The sequence below is a fragment of the Chiloscyllium plagiosum genome, chromosome 39, assembly GCF_004010195.1.
Source record: "Chiloscyllium plagiosum isolate BGI_BamShark_2017 chromosome 39, ASM401019v2, whole genome shotgun sequence".
Classification (NCBI taxonomy): domain Eukaryota; kingdom Metazoa; phylum Chordata; class Chondrichthyes; order Orectolobiformes; family Hemiscylliidae; genus Chiloscyllium; species Chiloscyllium plagiosum.
Window position 1 is genome coordinate 18,090,154 of NC_057748.1, and position 18,382 is coordinate 18,108,535.

Consider the following 18,382-nt stretch of genomic DNA (forward strand, 5'->3'; position numbering starts at 1 on the left):
TGTCTATTAGCTCCCCGCTCTTGAATGGCCTTCTGCACCATGGTGCCTTGGTCAGTTGGCTCATCCTGTCCAGAGCCCTTTTCCTCATCCGAACAGGGAGCAAGAATCTCATACCTGTTGGACAAGGTCAAGGGCTGAGGCTCCTCCACTTCTGAACTCCGGTTCCCCCTACCTGCCTCACTTACAGTCACACACTCTTGTGCCTGATCACTAGCTGAATGTGAATTACTTAATCTCCCAGGTGTGACTGCCTCCTGAAACAAAGCGTCCAGGTAACTCTCCCCCTCCCGGATGTGCTGCAGTGTTTGAAGCTCAGATTCCAGATCATCAACTCTGATCCTAGTTCTTCCAGCAACCAACACCTCCACATCATCAAAAGATGCTATCTTATTGGAGTGCCTCTTTTCTAAAATTAGTTTGTCAACTTTGAACCTTTTTAATTAAATAATTATAAAACAACAGACATCATTATACAATATGCAGAGTTGAATTAACTTTAGTAGGGCAGACTATTAGCAAATTATTCTCTCCCATATTTACTGCCCCTTGTAAATTCTACTTTCCTAAGTGAAGTGGAGAAAAGTTGCATCTACCAGTGAGCAAGTTCGCTTAACCTTCATCTCATCAGAACTCATTATTTAAATAGTTATATTAAAAACCACCAAATATTTATCACACAACTGCATAGTAACAACCAATTTGAAATCATCAAACAAGCTCATAACGTGATTTATCTCCAATTGCTGGAAGCAATGTACATTTGTACACAGGGACCCATTCACTGTAAACAAAAGAAATCTATTCCAGTTTGTCCCTTCTTTGAATTATGTAGGAGCTTGGGAAGCCTGCAGATTTTTTGGTTCTTTCTCCATGACTGTACCTAGATCAGTCAGCTCGTGCTACTTTCTCCTCTAGATCACGTTATTGTGAATTTGGCATTTCTTGTGTTTTGTCCTGTTGATTCCAAGATGAGAAGCTTTGGGTGAAAATAGATCTATTGCCAATGTTCAAATTCTGTCTTATGAAGCAACTGTTGGTAGATATTTATTCATTGATTTGAGATGGCTTCCCTCAGATGGTTGAGCTGTGCAGGCCACAGGTTCTTTGAGTTTCACTGTCAGTTCATGTGCCACAACCACTTTCCACACAACTAGGCTAGACTAAACAACAAAACATCTTCAATGGGTTTGGCTCTGATTGGTCATGGGTAATTCATTTAAGATAAAAATTGAGGAACAGTAGTTTGGTTATATAAATTGAAATGTGTAGCATTGGACTTGGACATGGCTGACAAGAAAAGACATTTTTAGAAAAAAAACATCTGACTATAGATCACCCTTTACAATAGGGGCTGTTAATCTTCAGGATAAGTTTGGAAAAAGTCTGCTGTTACCCCCAAATTTAAAAAAAAAACTGCCAAATTGCTTAAAACCTCTCAAGACCATCTTGTAATAAATGCTGAAAATGCTTGGTCACTATCTTGGGTAATTAGATTACTTTCAACTGTAAATGCATGGTGCGATGATCCTGCAGGTCATCTTGCTTTATTGGAATTTTATTTTTTTGGTTTCTTACTGTCCTGTAAATGTTGCATGGATGCAGTGAAGACAAATCAGTTAGATCAAAATGTCTGTGTTTGAGTTAATGGTCTGCATGAATCTTATCTTCTCAACCCATCAAAATAACTTCCAATTATTTTCATACACTTACTTATTTTTCACAGGATGTAGATGCCAGAGGCTAGGGTTGTATTTATTGCCCATCTCTAATTGTCCTTGAGATAATGGTGGAGGGCTGCACCCATGTGGTGTAAGTGCATCCACAGTGATATTAAGGGAGGGCATTCCAGGATATTGACCCTGTAACCGTCAAGAAAACGTATAAACTGTAATTCCAAGTCATGCTGGTGCTTGCCTTGGAGGGGATCTTGCAGGTGCTAATGGTCCCATGCATCTACTACCCTTGTCCTTCCAGGTGGTAGGTGCTGAGAGTTTAGATGGTACTATTGAAGGAACTATGGTGAATTGCTGAAGTGCATCTTGTAGATGGTACATGCTGTTGCCATTGTGTATTAGTGATTGATACCTCATCAACATTCACTCCCTCAATCATGTGGGCTCCTTTGACCTGGATAGTAGCAGGTTTTTTGATTGCTGCAGCTGCACCCATCCAGGCAAGTGAAAAACATTTCATCTCACTCCTGAATTTTGCCTTATAAATGGTGGACAGGCTGTGGAGAGTCAGATTATTTTCTTGCTGTAGAATTCCTAGCCTCTAATCTGCTCTTGAAGCTACAGTATTTTTATGGCTGCTGCAGAGCAATTTCTGGTTAATAGTAACCACAGGAAGTTAATAGTGGAAGACTCCACAATGGTAAGATCCTCAAATGTCTATAGAAATAGCTGCAATCTCTTTTGTTCGAGAGCATTGTTGCTTGCTGCTTTTGTATTATTTGCCACTTAAGCCAAACCTGAATGTTCTCCAGGTCTTCCTGTATATGGACCAAGACTACTTCAATCTGTGTAGAGTCACGAATGGCGATAGTTCCCATCTCTGGTCATATAATGGAGGGATTGTCATTGCTGGTGCAGCTGAAGAATCAATCTTGGATATTTTTTTCAGAATGGTGTTAAAAAGGCAGAATTAAAAGCACTCTGTGAATGCATGTAACATTCACAGTAAAATAGATGAATTAAAGGTGCTGTTAGAAATAGTAGGATGTTATTTATTTGCTATTATGGAGCTTTGCTGCAGGGTGACCAGGACTGGGAACTGAATATTTGAGGACCTATGATATTTAGGAGGGATAGAAATGAAGGAAAAAGAGGTGAGACAGTAATGATAATAAGGGATGGGTTTTAATGTATTCGTGAGACAGGATCTCTGATCGGAAGAACTTGATATAAAATTTGTTTGCGTGGAGTTAAAGAAACAGTAAGAGACAGCAGATATTGTCAAGAATGATTTATAAGCCAACAAGTGATCATGTATAGAATGGTATCAGTCAAGATATTAGAGATGGTAAGGCGAATGCCATAGTTATGGGTGACTTCAATCCATGTATTGACTTGATAAACCTAATGAGCACCATTGTGGAGGAAGTTTCCTGGAGTGTAAGAAAGTTCTTTGGAACAGCATGTTGAACCAACTGGGGTACAGGCTCTTTGAATGTAATCTTTTGCAAAGAGAAAAGGCTAATTAATAATGTCGTAAAGAACTCTTTAGGGAATAGTGACCAAAGTATTGATAGAATTTTCCATTAGATTTGACAAAGATGTAGTTTGATCTGAGTCAAAGGTCTTAGATCTAAACCAGGGCAATTACAGGGTCAGATGTACTGATTCTTTGGTCTAACCCGTCCATGCCAACCAGATATCCTGAATTAATCTAGTCCCATTTGCTAGCACTTGGTCCATGTTCCTCTAAACCCTTCCTATTCATGTATCCATTCAGATGCCTTTTAAATGTTGTAATTGTACCAGCCTCCACTACTTCCCCTGGCAGCTCATTCCATACATGTGCCACCCTCTGTGAAAAAGTTGCCCTTTGGATTCCTTTTAAATCCCCCCACCCCCATCAACCCTAAACTTATGCCTTCTAGTTCTGGACTCTTTGCCCCATCCCCACCCCCCACCCAGGTAAAAGACATTGTCTAAAGGGAGAGGAGCAGACAAAGAAAGCTCATGGTGAGGTCCGTGCAGGAGAGAGAAAGAAACCCACACTGCTGACTGATGCAGCAGTGAACCTGCACAGCTACTGCCTTTGCTGTTTGAATTCATGTATCGCTAGACATCAGTGCGTCTGGAAAAATTAACAAACAGTGAAAGGGAGGAACTGTTTGGGAGAGATCACAGCACAGAAACAGCTAAGTAATATTTTAAATGTGGCCTTACAGTAAATCTGCAGTAGTGAGTAGAGTGGGTTCTTTCTTGATTATATGTTGAGATATGTCTCTTGATTAAACTTAAAAATACAAGCCATAACTTTTGATTGATTTTAACCTGGAGCAATGTTTTGTAGAGGAATAAGTCAGAGTTATCTTCTGGGTCTGTAGATTGAAAGACGCAGAAATGGCCTTTAGTAAAGTGATATGTTCTTCTTGTCAGATGGAGTTTAGGGAGCGTTTGTGGATTACTGAGGATTATAACTGTAATAAATGCCATGGGTTGCGGATCCTATCAGATCAAATGGATCAGTTGGAGAGACAGAGGCAAAAAGGAATTTACAAGAGCAAGGGGGTGTGCTGGATGGCAGTTATAGGAAGGGAGAAAAGTCGCAGATACAGTCACATAGATGGGTTACTCTAGGAGAGATAAGAGAGATAGGCAGTTAGTGCAAGAGTCTTCTGCGGCTCTCCCCATTTCAAACCAGTATGCTGTTTTGGAAAATGTAGGGGGTGATCGATTCTCAGGGGAATGTAGCACGAACAGCCAAGTTTCTGGTATTGAGACAGGCTCTAATGCAAGAGATCAATTGTGTTGGGGGACTCTTGATTCCGAGGTGCAGACAGATGTTTCTGTGGCCAGCAGTGAAAAATCAGAATGGTGTTGCTTCCCTAGTGCCAGGATCAAGGATGTCTTGGAAGATGCAGAATGTTCTCACTGGGGAGAGGGGCCAGCAGGAGGCCATTATACACGTTGGAACCAATGACATTGGAAGGGAAAAGGTTGAAATTCTGATAGAAGGTTAGAGAGTTAGGCAGGAATTTGAAAAGGAGGTCCTCTGGAGTAGTAATATCTGGATTACTCCCAGTGCAACGAGCTAGTGAGGACAGGAATAGGAGGATAGAGCAGATGAATGCATGGCTGAGGAGCTGCTGTATGGGAGAAGGATTCACACTTTTGGATCATTGGAATCTCTTTTGGGGTAGAAGTGACCTGTACAAGAGGAACAGATTGTACCCAAATTATAATATACTGGCAGGGAGACTTGCTAGAGCTGCTCAGGAGGATTTAAGCTCGTAAAGTGCGGAGGTGGGACCCGGGGAGGGGTGGTGGGACCCAGGGGGATAGTGAGGAAAGAGATCGATCTAAGACTGATATAGTTGAAAACAGAAGCAAGTCACAGTCCGGGGGGGGGCAGAGACAAAGCAGAGAACAAGGTAGGACTGATAAATTAAACTGCATTTATTTCAATGCAAGGAGCCTAACGGGGAAGGCAGATGAACATGGGACTGGAATGTCACAGCAATTACAGAAACATGGCTCACTGATGGACAGGACTGGCAGCTTAATGTTCCAGGATACAAATCCTACAGGAAGGACAGAAAGGGAGGCAAGAGAGGAAGGGGAGTGGCGTTTTTGATGAGGGATAGCTTTACGGCTCTTCTGAGGGAGGATATTCCTGGAAATACATCCAGGGAAGTTGTTTGAGTGGAACTGAGAAATAAGAAAGGGTTGATCACTTTATTGGAATTGCATTATAGACCCCCTAATAGTCGGAGGGAAATTGAGAAGCAAATTTGTAAGGAGACCTCAGTTATCAGGTGACTGAGGCGTCAGTGGGGGAGCACTTTGGGGCCAGTGACCATAATTCTATTAGATTTAAAATAGTGATGGAAAAGGAAAGACCAGATCTAAAAGTTGAAGTTTTAAATTGGAGGAAGGGCATTTTTGACAGTATTAGGCAAGAACTTTCAAAAGGTAAAAACAATGACTGCAGATGCTGGAAACCAGATTCTGGATCAGTGGTGCTGGAAGAGCACAGCAATTCAGGCAGCATCCGAGGACAGGCAAAATCGACGTTTCGGGCAAAAGCCCTTCATCAGGAACATTCATCAAGAACTTTCAAAAGCTGACTGGGGGCACACGTTTGCAGGTAAAGGGACGGTTGGAAAATGGGAACCCTTCAGAAAATGAGATAACGAGAGTCCAGAGACAGTACGTTCCTGTTAGGGTGAAAGGAAAGGCTGGTAGGTATTAGGAATGCTGGATGACTAAAGAAATTGAGGGTTTGTTTAGGAAAAAGAAGGAATCGTATGTCAGGTATAGACAGGATAGATCAAGTGAATCCTTAGAGTATAAAGGCAGTAGGAGTATACTTAAGAAGGAAATTGGGAGGGCAAAAAGAGGGGACGTGAGATGGCTTTGGCAAATAGAGTAAAGGAGAATCCAAAGAGCTTTTACAAATATATCACGGACAAAAGGGTAACTAGGGAGAGAATAGGTCCCCGCAAAGATCAGCAAGGCAGCCTTTGTGTGGAGCCGCAGAAAATGGGAGAGATGCTGAACAAGTATTTTGATTCAGTATTTACTGTGAAAAATGACATGGAAGGTATAGAATATAGGGAAGTAGATGGTGACATCTTGAAAAATGTCCATATTACAGAAAAGAAAGTGCTGGATGTCTTGAAAACCATAAAAGTGGATAAATCCCCAGGACCTGATCAGGTATACCCTAGAACTCCGTGGGAAGCTAGGGAAGTGATTGCTGGACCTCTTGTTGAGATATTTGTATCATCGGCAGTCACAGGTGAGGTGCCAAAAGACTGGAGGTTGGCTAACGTGGTGCCACTATTTAAGAAAGGTGGTAAGGACAAGCCAGGGAACTATAGGCCAGTGGGCCTGACGTTGGTGGTGGGCAAGTTGTTGAAGGGAATTCTGAGGGACAGGTTGTACATGTATTTGGAAAGGCAAGGACTGATTAGGGATCGTCAACATGGCTTTGTGTGTGGGAGATCATGTCTCTCAAACTTGATTTGAGATTTTTGAAGAAGTAACAGAGGATTGAGGGCAGAGCGGTAGATGTGATCTACATGGACTTCAGTAAGGTGATCGACAAGGTTACCCATGGGAGACTGGTTAGCAAGGTTAGATCTCATGGAATACAGGGAGAACTAGCCATTTGGATACAGAACTGGCTCAAAGGTAGAAAACAAAGGGTGGTGGTGGTGGAGGATTGTTTTTCAGACTGGAGGCCTGTGACCAGTGGAGTGTCACAAGGATCAGTGCTGGGTCCATTACTTTTCATTATTTTATATAAATGATTTGGATGTCAACATGAGAAGTATAGTTAGTAAGTTTGCAGATGACACCAAAATTGGAGATATAGTGGACAGCGAAGAAGGTTACCTCCGGTTATAACAGGATCTTGACCAGATGGGCCACTGGGCTGAGAAGTGGCAGATGGAGTTTAATTCAGATAAATGCGAGGTGCTGTATTTTGGGAAAGCAAATCTTAGCAGGACTTATACACTTAATGGTAAGGTCCTAGAGAGTGTTGCTGAACAAAGAAACCTTGGAGTGCAAGTTCATAACTCCTTGAAAGTGGAGTCGCAGGTAGATAGGATAGTGAAGAAGGCATTTGGTATGCTTTCCTTTATTGGTCAGAGTATTGAGTACATGAGATGGGAGGTCATGTTGCGGCTGTACAGCACATTGGTTAGGCTACTTTTGGAATATTGTGTGCAATTCTGGTCTCCCTCCAATTGGAAAGATGTTGTGAAACTTGAAAAGATTCAGAAAAGATTTACAAGGATGTTGCCAGGATTGGAGGATTTGAGCTATAGGCTGAGAGGTGATCTTATAGAGGTTTATAAAACCATGAGGGGCATGGATAGGATAAGTAGACAAAGTCTCTTCCCTGGGTGGGGGAGTCCAGAACTCTAGTCCGTAGGTTTAGGGTGAGGGGAGAAAGATTTAAAAAGGATGTAAGGGGCAACTTTTTCACGCAGAGGGTGGTATGTGCTTGGAATGAGCTGCCAAAGGAAGTGGTGGAGCCCAGTACAGTTGCAACGTTTAACAGGCATCTGGATGGGTATATGAATAGGAAGGGTTTGGAGGGATATGAACCGGATCCTGACAGTGGGACTAGATTGGGTTGGGATATCTTATCGGCGTGGACAGGTTGAACTGCAGGGTCTGCTTCCGTGCAGTACATCTCTCTGACTCTATACAATTACTTTGCCTCTTGTGATGCAGTGGTAGTGTCCCTACCCCTGGACTGAGACATCCACGTTCAAGTCCCGCTTGCTCCAGCAGTGTGTAATAACGTCTATGAACAGGTTAGTTATAAAATTGGATGTAGGGGATATTGACAATTGTGTTTGCGGATAATACAAAACTACATTGGAATGAGATATTTGGCCATTTGTTTCTGCTCCACAATTCAGGGATCATAGCTGATCTAATCATCCTCAACTTCTCTTTCCTCTCATTTTCCCATAACTCTTTATTCCCTTGCTCATTAAAAGTCTTTCTACTTCAGCTTTGAATACTTAATGAGCCTGACTCTGCAGTAAAGAATTTCACAAATTGATTACTCTAATAGTCCTCTTCATCTGTATCTTAAATGGGTGACCCCTTACTTTAAGACTGTCTGTCTGTGATCCTAGATTTCCCCACAAGGGAAAGCTGCTTCACGTCTACTCTGTCAAGCTCGTTCAGAATCTTAAACAAAAATTGCTAGAGAAACTCAGCAGGTCTGGCAGCATCAGTGAGGAGAAAACAGTTAACGTTTTGAGTCCAGCGACTCTCCGTCAAATCTCCAATCCTCTGGAGCTGTTCCCAAATTTGAGGACTCTTGACAGATTATTACATCTGCATCCATATCTCTGGAGCTACTTTAAATCCGAGGATGCAACCCAGCATGTTCAGTGGATTTTTCAACCTTTAGCCCCATTGGTCCTTTCTCCATAGTGATAGTGATAGTTATTGCGTTTATTTTATTCTCTTCTCCCTCAGATGTGTTCTTGGAATGCTATTACTGTCCTCTGCTATAAAGTCTGATGAAAGTATAATTCAACATTTTTTTTGCCATTTCCTGGTTCTCATCATTTCCCCTGCCTTGTTATCTAAGGATGTTCATTTTAGCCCTTCTTCACTTTTATATTTGAAGAAGTTTTTACTGCCTGTTGTTATACTACTTGCTGGTTTGCCTTTGTTAATTTATTTTCTCCCTTATTTTGTTGTCATATTTCAGTATATGCAATTTTCTGGTTTACCACTAATCTTTGCCACATTGCATGTTTGTTCCTTTCTACTTGATTCTGTCTTGAGTCAATTTGATACTATCTTGGTTAAGCGTGGTCAGTTTATCCCCTTGCTAGAATCTTCCTTCCGTACAGACATACATCTTTGCTGTAAGTTGTGAATTAGTATTTTAAACATTTGTTATTTCTGAAGTGTTTTTTTTCTGCAAGCTTCCTATCCCAGTCCACTCTATCGGTCTGAGCCGTCATCCCTAAGTAATTATCCTTATTTAAATTTAGCACAGTTGCTTTCCACATGCATTTCTCACTCTCAAATTGAATGCTGAATCCTACCATGTCATGTCATGGTTCCCTCTTGGGGTGGGGGGAGTGGGCGAGCTTTTAGTCTGAGATTATTAATTAAACCCGCTTTATCTCCAAAATAGCCAGATCCCTGGTTGCATCCAACATTATTGTTCCAGAAAACTTACCAGAGTGTAATTTAAGCTTCAGGTAGATTGGGGAAAAACAAATTGCCGATAATAGCCATGAAGAAGAATTCTTAGTCCTTTATGGTTAGTCTACTGCCTTCTTTACATGTCCTCTTTATCTCAAGGTTTATTCTGTCATGTAGGACAGGTGGTGTTCGGAGATCTATAAACTACTCCTGCCAGTAGTGCATTCCCTCATTCTTATTTCCCCCAAATGGATTCTACATCCATTTGATCCTAGGCCATTTCTTGCTATTGTAGTACATAATAGAATAAGTAACAAAGTTATCCACCACCTTTTTCCTTAGTTTTTATAATTTTCTACATAGTGAAAGATTAGAAAGTGTTGATTCTCAAACGGACTGAGGTGTTGTTGCTCATAAGAACTGAAAGCCAGCAGTAAGCGATTCAAAAGGCAAAAGTGTAAGTTTGTCTTTATTGCAAGAGTTTTTGAGAACAGAAGTCAAGAAGTCTTATTTCACTTGTATAAAATGCAGGTGAGACAGTACCTGGAGTATTGTGTGTCCTTCCTTTGCCAAAGGAAGGTGATAGTTGTCAGAAAGGGTGTGCAATGCAAGTTCTTCTGACTGATTCCTGGGATGGAGGGATTGTACTATGAGGAGACTAGGCCTGTATCCTTTGGAGTTTAAAGAATGAGAATCAATCTCAAACACTTACTAACTTCTCAAAGGCATAGAAAAGATGTTTCCCTGGTTGCGGGGGTCTAGAACTGAGGTGATATTCTCAGAATTAAAATCAAACCATTTGGGATTGAGATGAGAAGAAACTTTTTAGAGTCACAGTCACACAGAGTCATAAAGATGTACAGCACAGAATCAGACCTTCTGGTCCAACTCATCCATGTCAACCAGATATCCTAACCTAATCTAGCCCCATTTGCCAGCACTTGTCCCATATCCCTCTAAACCCTTCCTATTCATATACCCATCCAGATGCCTTTTTAAATGCTGTAATTGTACCCATCTCCACCATCTCTTCTGGCAGCTCATTCCACACACGCACTACCCTGTGAGTGAAAAGGTTGTCCCTTAGGTCCCTTTTATATCTTTTCCCTTTCACCCTAACCTATACCCTCTAGTTCTGGACACCTCCACCCCAGGAAAAAGACCTTGTCTATTTATCCTATCCATGCCACTCATTTTATAAACTTCTACAAGGTCACCCCCTCAGCCTCCGACACTCCAGGGAAAACATGCCCCAGCCTATTCAGCCTCTCCCTATAGCCCAAATCCTCCAATCCTGGCACATCCTTGTAAATCTTTTATGAACCATTTCAAGTTTCACAACTTCCTTCCAATTGGAAGGAGACCAGAATTGCACCCAATGTTCCAAAAGTGACCGAACCAATGTCCTGTACAGCCACAACATGACCTCCCAACTTCTATACTCAATGCTCTGACCAATAAAGGAAAGCAAGCCAAACACCTCTATCCTATCTACTTGTGACTCTACTTTCAAGGAGCTATGAACCTGCAGTCCAAGATCTCTGTTCAGCAACACTCACAGGACCTTACCATTAAGTGTATAAGTCTTGCTCTGATTTGCTTTTTCAAAATGCAGCACCTCGCATTTATCTAAGTTGAACTCCATCTACTACTCCTCAGCCCATTGGTTCATCTGATCAAGATCTCTTTGTACTCTGAGATAACCTTCTTCACTGTCCACTGCACCTCCAACTTTGGTGTCATCTGCGAACTTACTAATTGCTATTTTCCCTTGGAAGGAGAGTCCTTGGAACCTTCTACCCCGGAGGGTTGTAGAGGTTCAGGTGTAAAGAAAATTTAATGTTGACATTGATAAATTTCCTGTTACTGATTACTAAGGGATTTGGGGATAGTACAAGACTATGGATTGAGGTAAATGATCAGCCAATAACGAGTATAATGGTTCAGATATCAGAGGCTGATTTGCCTCCTTTTCTATGTTAAGCTAAGACACTGCCCTGATGAACTTCCCCTTAATTGTATCTGTGCTATACACCTCACTTCTCAAAAATTCACAAGAGTTCATGCTAAAAAAACAAAATCCAAGCTTTCTGATTTTGGATATACACGTGTCCTATTCATACTAAACTGTTCTCCTGAAATGTTGTAAAATGGTGTCCTCTAATCCATTTGTTTTAAATCCTCTCCATCTTTAATTTAGTTAATAAATTGAGAAGATTTGCACTTTAGTTTGGTTTTAAATAGGTGATGTATCATCTGATCTTGATTAAAGTTGAGTTTGCTGCCCACCCTTGCAACAATTCCTGTACAGCATCTCGATAATTTACAAGTTCCAGGTCATTGCATCTAGAAGTTTCCTTCATGCAGACCTTTTGGGATTTTCAATTTTTATTAAGTTGACCAAAAATTCTTATTGACACAACTTGCCTGTTCACACTGTGCATGTGCAAAGGTCTGAAGGTGGAGTTTGACGTCACATTTTTAGCTATTGACATGCATTCTTCATTTCTTCTGTGATCTCCAAGTACTGGAGATATACTGAAGATTATTGTTTTGCAACCAAAGTCGGTTACTCTTAGGAGGGTCGATGTGGACCTGTTGGGCCAAATGGCCTGTTTCCACACTGTTGGGAATTTAATCCAAACTCTTAACTACCCTCTGAAATGATCTAGAAAGCCACTCAGTTCAAGGGCAGTTCACGATTAACAACTTGCCTTGCTACTGATATCTGTATCCCATGAAGAATAAAAGGTGTGATATATAAGACTCTTAATTTTCTCTCAAGTTATTTACTATAACATGATCTGCTGTCAAGACTCGCCTTAATCTTTATTCTGGTTAATCTTTTCTGTATGGGTTGTTTTAGTTTTTCAGCACCATAACTGCCTCTTTTCCAGAACAAGAATTCCCCTAAAACAACAGTTGCTTTGTGATCTGCAGATTTGACTCCTGGGGGGGGGCAGGATCTACAATGCCAGGGCATGTTTTAAAAATAAATTGATCTCCCATTTAAGCCCGAGACAAGGAGCCATTTATTCTCTTTGGAAGGAGCCATTTTGGTCTTTGGAATTCTCTTTCCCAGTGAGCAGATGAGACTGGCTCATTAACTGTGTTCAAGGCTAAGTTAGATATATTTTTGATCACAAGGGAGTCAACATGTGGGGAAGTGCTTTTAAAGCCACAGTCAAATCAGCCACGATCTTATTGAGCTTTCAGCACCATTAATAAGTCAGATCGCCTATTCCTGCTTCTATTCTTTGAAATAAATGCATGTTGTATCTTTTGTTTATCTGAGTGTTGACCTGTGTGCGTCTCCTGGAGTTTTATGGATTTGAGCTCTCTCTCATTGAGGTGTTTTATTGTTTAACACCTTTTAACTTCATAACCTTTGGCAGCTATCAACATCGGTTTCATGTACTTTGAAACACCAATGTTTGGGTATTTTCAGATTCTTTGGCTGTAAGAAAGCTTTCTTGAGTGCTTGGCTGATAGCTGACCTGAGAAGAAAGAGTTGAAATAGGGGCCATTCCAGCAAAAGGGGAAAATGAATTGTTCGTGTTGTATTAAATATGAAATAGACAGGTGGGAATTGACAGAAACAAGTACCTGGTAGCCTCTGGCAATGACAAAACAAAGATAGTCATCCACATAAACTACAAATTATATTAACAATCTTTCTTCCTCAGGGCATCCCCACAGTCGAACAAGCTGCTGGAGAAAATCTCAATCTTCAAGACTCTTCTTTCGATTATTTCCATTTTAATACACTTCATTCTCAGGGCTACCATTTCAGGTTATGTCTGGTTAGCTAGTGCTGTTCATACAAATGTTGGCAGATTGCAGATTTTCATCTGTGATGCTGAAACAGCTAAAGCAAGAAGAATCAGTGCAGATGTTAGATATTCTTATAGATGCAGAGTAGTCATAACATGCTTGGTGCTTCTGACTGACAGCTCATCTCCTTCAGGCTGAGACTTTTGACAAGGAAGAATATTGGGAGTTATAGAACCAAAGTGTACCTAAGATTCAGATCTGCTTTGAGCGGTGGGATGGACTTGAGAGGACCTGTTTCCCCATCAACCTGAAAAATTCTCTAATGAAATTCTGATCTCAATTTGGGTTCACTCAACAATTAGACTGAATTGGTAAAGGATTCATAGAGCTGTCCAACATGGAAACAGACCCTTCAGTCCAACTCATCCATGCTGACCAGGTAACCTAGAATTAATCTAGTGCCATTTGCCAGCATTTGACCCATATCTCTCTCAACCCTTCCTATTCGTATACCCATCTAGATGCCTTTTAAATGTTTTACCAGCCTGCACCACTTCCTCTGGCAACTCTTTCCATACATGCACCACCCTCTGCATGAAAATGTTGCCGCTCAGATCCTTTTTTAAATCTTTCCCCTCTCTCCTTAAACCTATGCCCTCTCGTCTAGACTCCCCCACCCTAGGGAAAAAAGCCTTGTCTATCTCGGTGTTTGCAGAATAATACTTCTGTACTTCTAAACCAATATTTTATCTAATTTTACTCACAATAACACAACAGGAAATCCTCTCTTGTTTTAACTGAGTGCCACCTGAAGTTGCCACTTGATAGTCTGTGGTTGTAGTGTGTGGCCCAGTGCATACAATATGTTGGCATCCCAATGTGTTGAATCATAGAAGTGACAGGATGTGGGTTTGTTCCGCCATGGTTAATTCTTTTTGCTGTGAGAAACACCTACAGTCCTCTCACCATATTTGCTAGTATTTGTCCTGAGAACCTGAAGAGGAAAACCCAACTCTAAGTTGTCTATTTATTGTTTTGGAAAAGGGTGAATGTTACAAGGGAAGCCCACATAAAGGGGTAGCTGATAAAATGTCTGTGAGGCAGAGTAGCACTCTACCATAGTAACAGTCGTAGAGGTCTATAGCATAGATAAACGGTCCTTCAGCCTATCAAGTCTCTGCCAATCAAAAACAAACACCTAACTATTCTAATCCCATTTTCTAACACTTGGCCCATAGCCCTTTAAAGCCTTGGTTTCACAACACCACTATCCAGAGCCTTGGCACTTGTCATAAATGTGTTTATTTATTATATGCTCTGTGAATCCATGCTAAGTAGTATTCGATTCCTCTGCTTTTATCATCAGTAACTTCGAAACGAAGATGGTGTCTGCCCAGTTTTCACGATTTGTGTGTTCTCAGCAGACCAATCCCAGAGCCACATGTATTTGGACAGATAGGCAAGAGTTGCCCCTGAGGAAGGTGGATGGGGGTTGCTGATACTTTATTCTGAGTTCTACTGTCTTTCATTTTGATTCTTCATAAGAGTTTATGTGGTCGGTCTTAAGCTGTGTGGCTTTTTGGATGAGATGCTGCCATTTGACATGGGTTTGCAGCAAATTCCTCCCATGTCAGTTTGTCCCTTCAGTGAGAAATGGAGTGTCCTTAAAGTCTTTTTAGTGTTCTCCTTGAATTCAGAGGGCATCTTAAATTTGGGGGAAAACAACGAGTACCTGTTTCAGAAGCTGATTATTCAGCGTTGTCCAGACTAGCAGAGTTGATTTCAAATCATTGTGGGTGCTCTGCTATCCACTGGTTTGGAAAATGGAGGTTTCATGTATTTGGAGAGCTCACTCTCTCTTCAGTGAACTTTTGGAAAACTAGGACAATGAGCTGTCTATGCAAACCCCTTCTGGATGAAAACATCCTTCACCCTAAACATAAGCAGGTTGTGAATCAGCCTAAATGCTTAGCAGAAGGTTACTTGAAGTAAAATGCATTGTATCTGGTAACAAGGTTGCCAATGAGAGCTCTTGATAAATCACAGAAGAGCCTATGCCCAAATCTGGTGATAGAATAGGGGGTTGCAGGCTTTCATTTGATATTGTGGTCAACTCTGTGTAAGACTTTAACTGACACAGTGGGAGAAAGAATGAAATCACAAGTTTGTTGTCTTTAATTCTGCAGAGAGAAAACCACTCCAAAAGGTGACAAAACGTGGAACCAAGTGCAAGCCTGGAACATTGGCGAAGGAGGAGCTACCTGATGATGAAAGTAAGATGAACCTTATTGTATTTTGACATAGGAGTAGCTGGAACCATGTAGGTTAGTCAGTTCAGGATAAGCAATTGAGTTATTTTGTTCTTGTTGCACAATGGCTACCACAAGATTTTTATTATCAGTTAGGATGGCCAGAAATAATGGTATAGCCAAGTTTTTACATATGAACATACTAGGATCAAGAGAAGGCTATTTGGCTGTTTGTGCCTGTTCTACCATTCATTTGAATCAGCTGATCTGATTACTCTACATTCCCGCCTATATCAATAACCTTTCAACCCCTTGCTTATCGAATATCTGCAAAAACGCTTTACAAGAATATTACCAAGACTGGAAGGTTTGAGTTATAAGGAGAGGCTGGATAGGCTGGGACATTTCCCCCAGAGCCTAGGAGGTTGAGGGGAGACCTCATGAGCATAGATTAGGGAGAATTGCCATTGTCTTTTTTCCCCAAGGTAGGGGAGTCCAAAACTAGAGGACATAGGCTTAAGGTAAGAGGACAAAGATTTAAAAGGGACCTGAGGGGATAGCTTTTCATATAGAGGGTGGTGTGTGTCTGGAATGAGTTGCGAAAGTAGTGGTGGAGGCTAGTACAATTACAATATTTAAAGGCATCAAAATGCATATACGAATAGGAAGGGCTTAGAGGGATATGGGCCAAACACATGCAAATGGTACTTGTTCAGTTTAGGAAATGTGGTTGGAATGGGTGAGTTGGGCTGAAGAGTCTGTTTCCATGCTGTATGACTGATTCTTTGACTCTACTTCTGCATAAAAATATTCAAAGGCTCTGCTTTTTAAGAAATAGAGTTCAAAAAACCAATGACCTCCTGAGAAAAAGTTTTCCGTCTGTCTTAATTGAACGAACCATTCTTTTTAAACAATGATCCCTAGTTCTAGATTCTCCTGCAACAAGAAACATCCTCTCCACATCCTCCAGCCAAGCAGGCTGTTTCAACAGATGAACCATTGAATTTCAATTTTATTCTGTTTTTAAAGAAAACCAAATCTTTGCTAAGATCGTAGACCTTTGGTGTCTTCCCTTGTTCACTGGTAATTGTTTTTTAAAAAGAGTAGGTGTATCATGTATATTTTGTTGTGAAATTCTGTGAAGAGCCAATCTGAGAGGTTAGTTCTTGTTTTGTATATGCGCCATATTGTAAGGTAAAAGCAGAATACCACGTGGAGTTTGTTACAAGGTAGAATGATCACGGGGGTCTTGACTGTAAGTTTGAGTGGTAACCTCTTGCCTTAATTCCATAACCATTAATTTTATTTTTACTTCTATGGGATGTGAGTATTGCTAGCAATGCCAGCAATTATTGCCCATTTCTAATTTGCCCTTGAATTGAGTAGCTAATATGCTATTTCAAATGACAGTAAGAGCTATCCACATTGCTGTCTGTTTGGAGTTGCATGTAGACCTGACCATGTAATGACAACAGACTTTGCTTCCCTGAAGGATTTCTTTTTATAACAATCTATGATGGCTGTTGTGGTCACCATTCCTGAATATTCCAAGTATTGTGGAGGGATTTGAACTCTCATCTCCTAAGCGTCAGCCTAGTAGCCTCTGTGTTGCTAGGCATTTTCACCACACTGCCATATTTCCTCCTTTTGTTAAGCATTATCCATCTTCATTTTAAACTATTAAATTGATTCCACTGCCCTTTGTGTCAAGAAGTGCTTCTTTGTATAGAGTGTCGGTTGCCTAATTAGACCAAAGACCCCTTCCTTTGTTGCAGCTTTTGTTTCTGTTGGTGCACTATAGTTTTTTTTAAAAAGTACAGACAAAATACGGCCTGTTTCCACACATTGGGGATTCTATGAATTGGCAAGTTCCCCCAGAATCCCATATGATCTAACTCTACTCATTAGTCAATCATACAGAACTTGTCAAAGGCTGTACTGAAATTCACTTAAACAACATTGTCCACTCTGCACCCCCCTCAATCTTTTTCCTCAAAAAATTCAATCAAGTTTGTGAGACATGATTTCCCTTGCACAAAACCATGTTGACTATTCCTAATCAGTCCTTGCCTCTCCAAATACACGTAAATTCTCTTTTCAGAATTTCCTCCAACAACTTACCTGCCACCAGTGTCAGACTTGCAGGATAATAGTTCCTTCTTGAGTGTTAAAGCTGCCTCCAGTTCTTGACTTTCATTCAGCAAATAAATTTACTTTTAAGTAACCGATTAGCATCCATGATTTGGAGATGCCAGTGTTGGACTGGGGTGTACAAAGTTAAAAATCACACAGTACCAGGTTATAGTCCAACAGGTTTAATTGGAATCACAGTAGCTTTCGGAGCGCCACTCCTTCATCAGGTGGTTAGCATCCAATACCCTACTTGGCTAGATTTTGGACTGAATTAACAGGCAAATTGCTGAGAATGGGGTATAGGGGAGGGTTAAGGAAATTTTTAAAAATGAACAGTCTGTGATAGAATATAGATGTGATATATTGAATGGATCTTCCTGTGCTGTAGTTTTATGGTTCTGGAGCAGAAAGAAGGCAAGATTAAATGCCAAAATGGGATGATGCAAAACAGAAGGTGGTATATGAACAAGAAAAATAAAAGACCTGTCCAGAGGTGGTGTGCATGGCAGTGACAAAATAATGAAAAAAGGTTGATGCCCAGAAAAATGGGAATGGTGGTTATTGTCAGAAACTGTTGGCCTCCATGATTGTGTAGAGTGCTTCAAATAAAGATGAGTGCTATTCCTTGATCGTAATATTGATTTTCATCAAAACAGTAGAAGAAGCTGAGGACCATGATGTGGTGGAATTTATGTTTGCTTTTTTTTATGATACCTGTTTAAAAATTTTCCATCATATCCTGACACACAAAAGTATGATGCTGAAAGTGTCTTCAGAGAGTTGCCATTTTGAGAAACTTGTTAGGAAACCAGCAGTCCCTACATTTCCTATATGATGTGTTACAGTCTGCATCACCCAAAC

General features: G+C 40.8%; 1 protein-coding gene across 5 annotated transcripts in view; it reads left to right on the forward strand.

Moving 5' to 3' along the window:
- The window catches only part of l3mbtl2 (L3MBTL histone methyl-lysine binding protein 2), a 109,577-nt gene that overhangs the window by 81,451 nt on the left and 9,744 nt on the right, over nt 1–18,382 (forward strand). For all 5 annotated transcript variants that reach the window (XM_043679906.1, XM_043679905.1, XM_043679903.1 and 2 more), the window contains exon 16: nt 15,326–15,412. In XM_043679906.1, the coding sequence (XP_043535841.1) occupies nt 15,326–15,412 (87 nt within the window). The remainder of the gene's footprint in view (nt 1–15,325; nt 15,413–18,382) is intronic.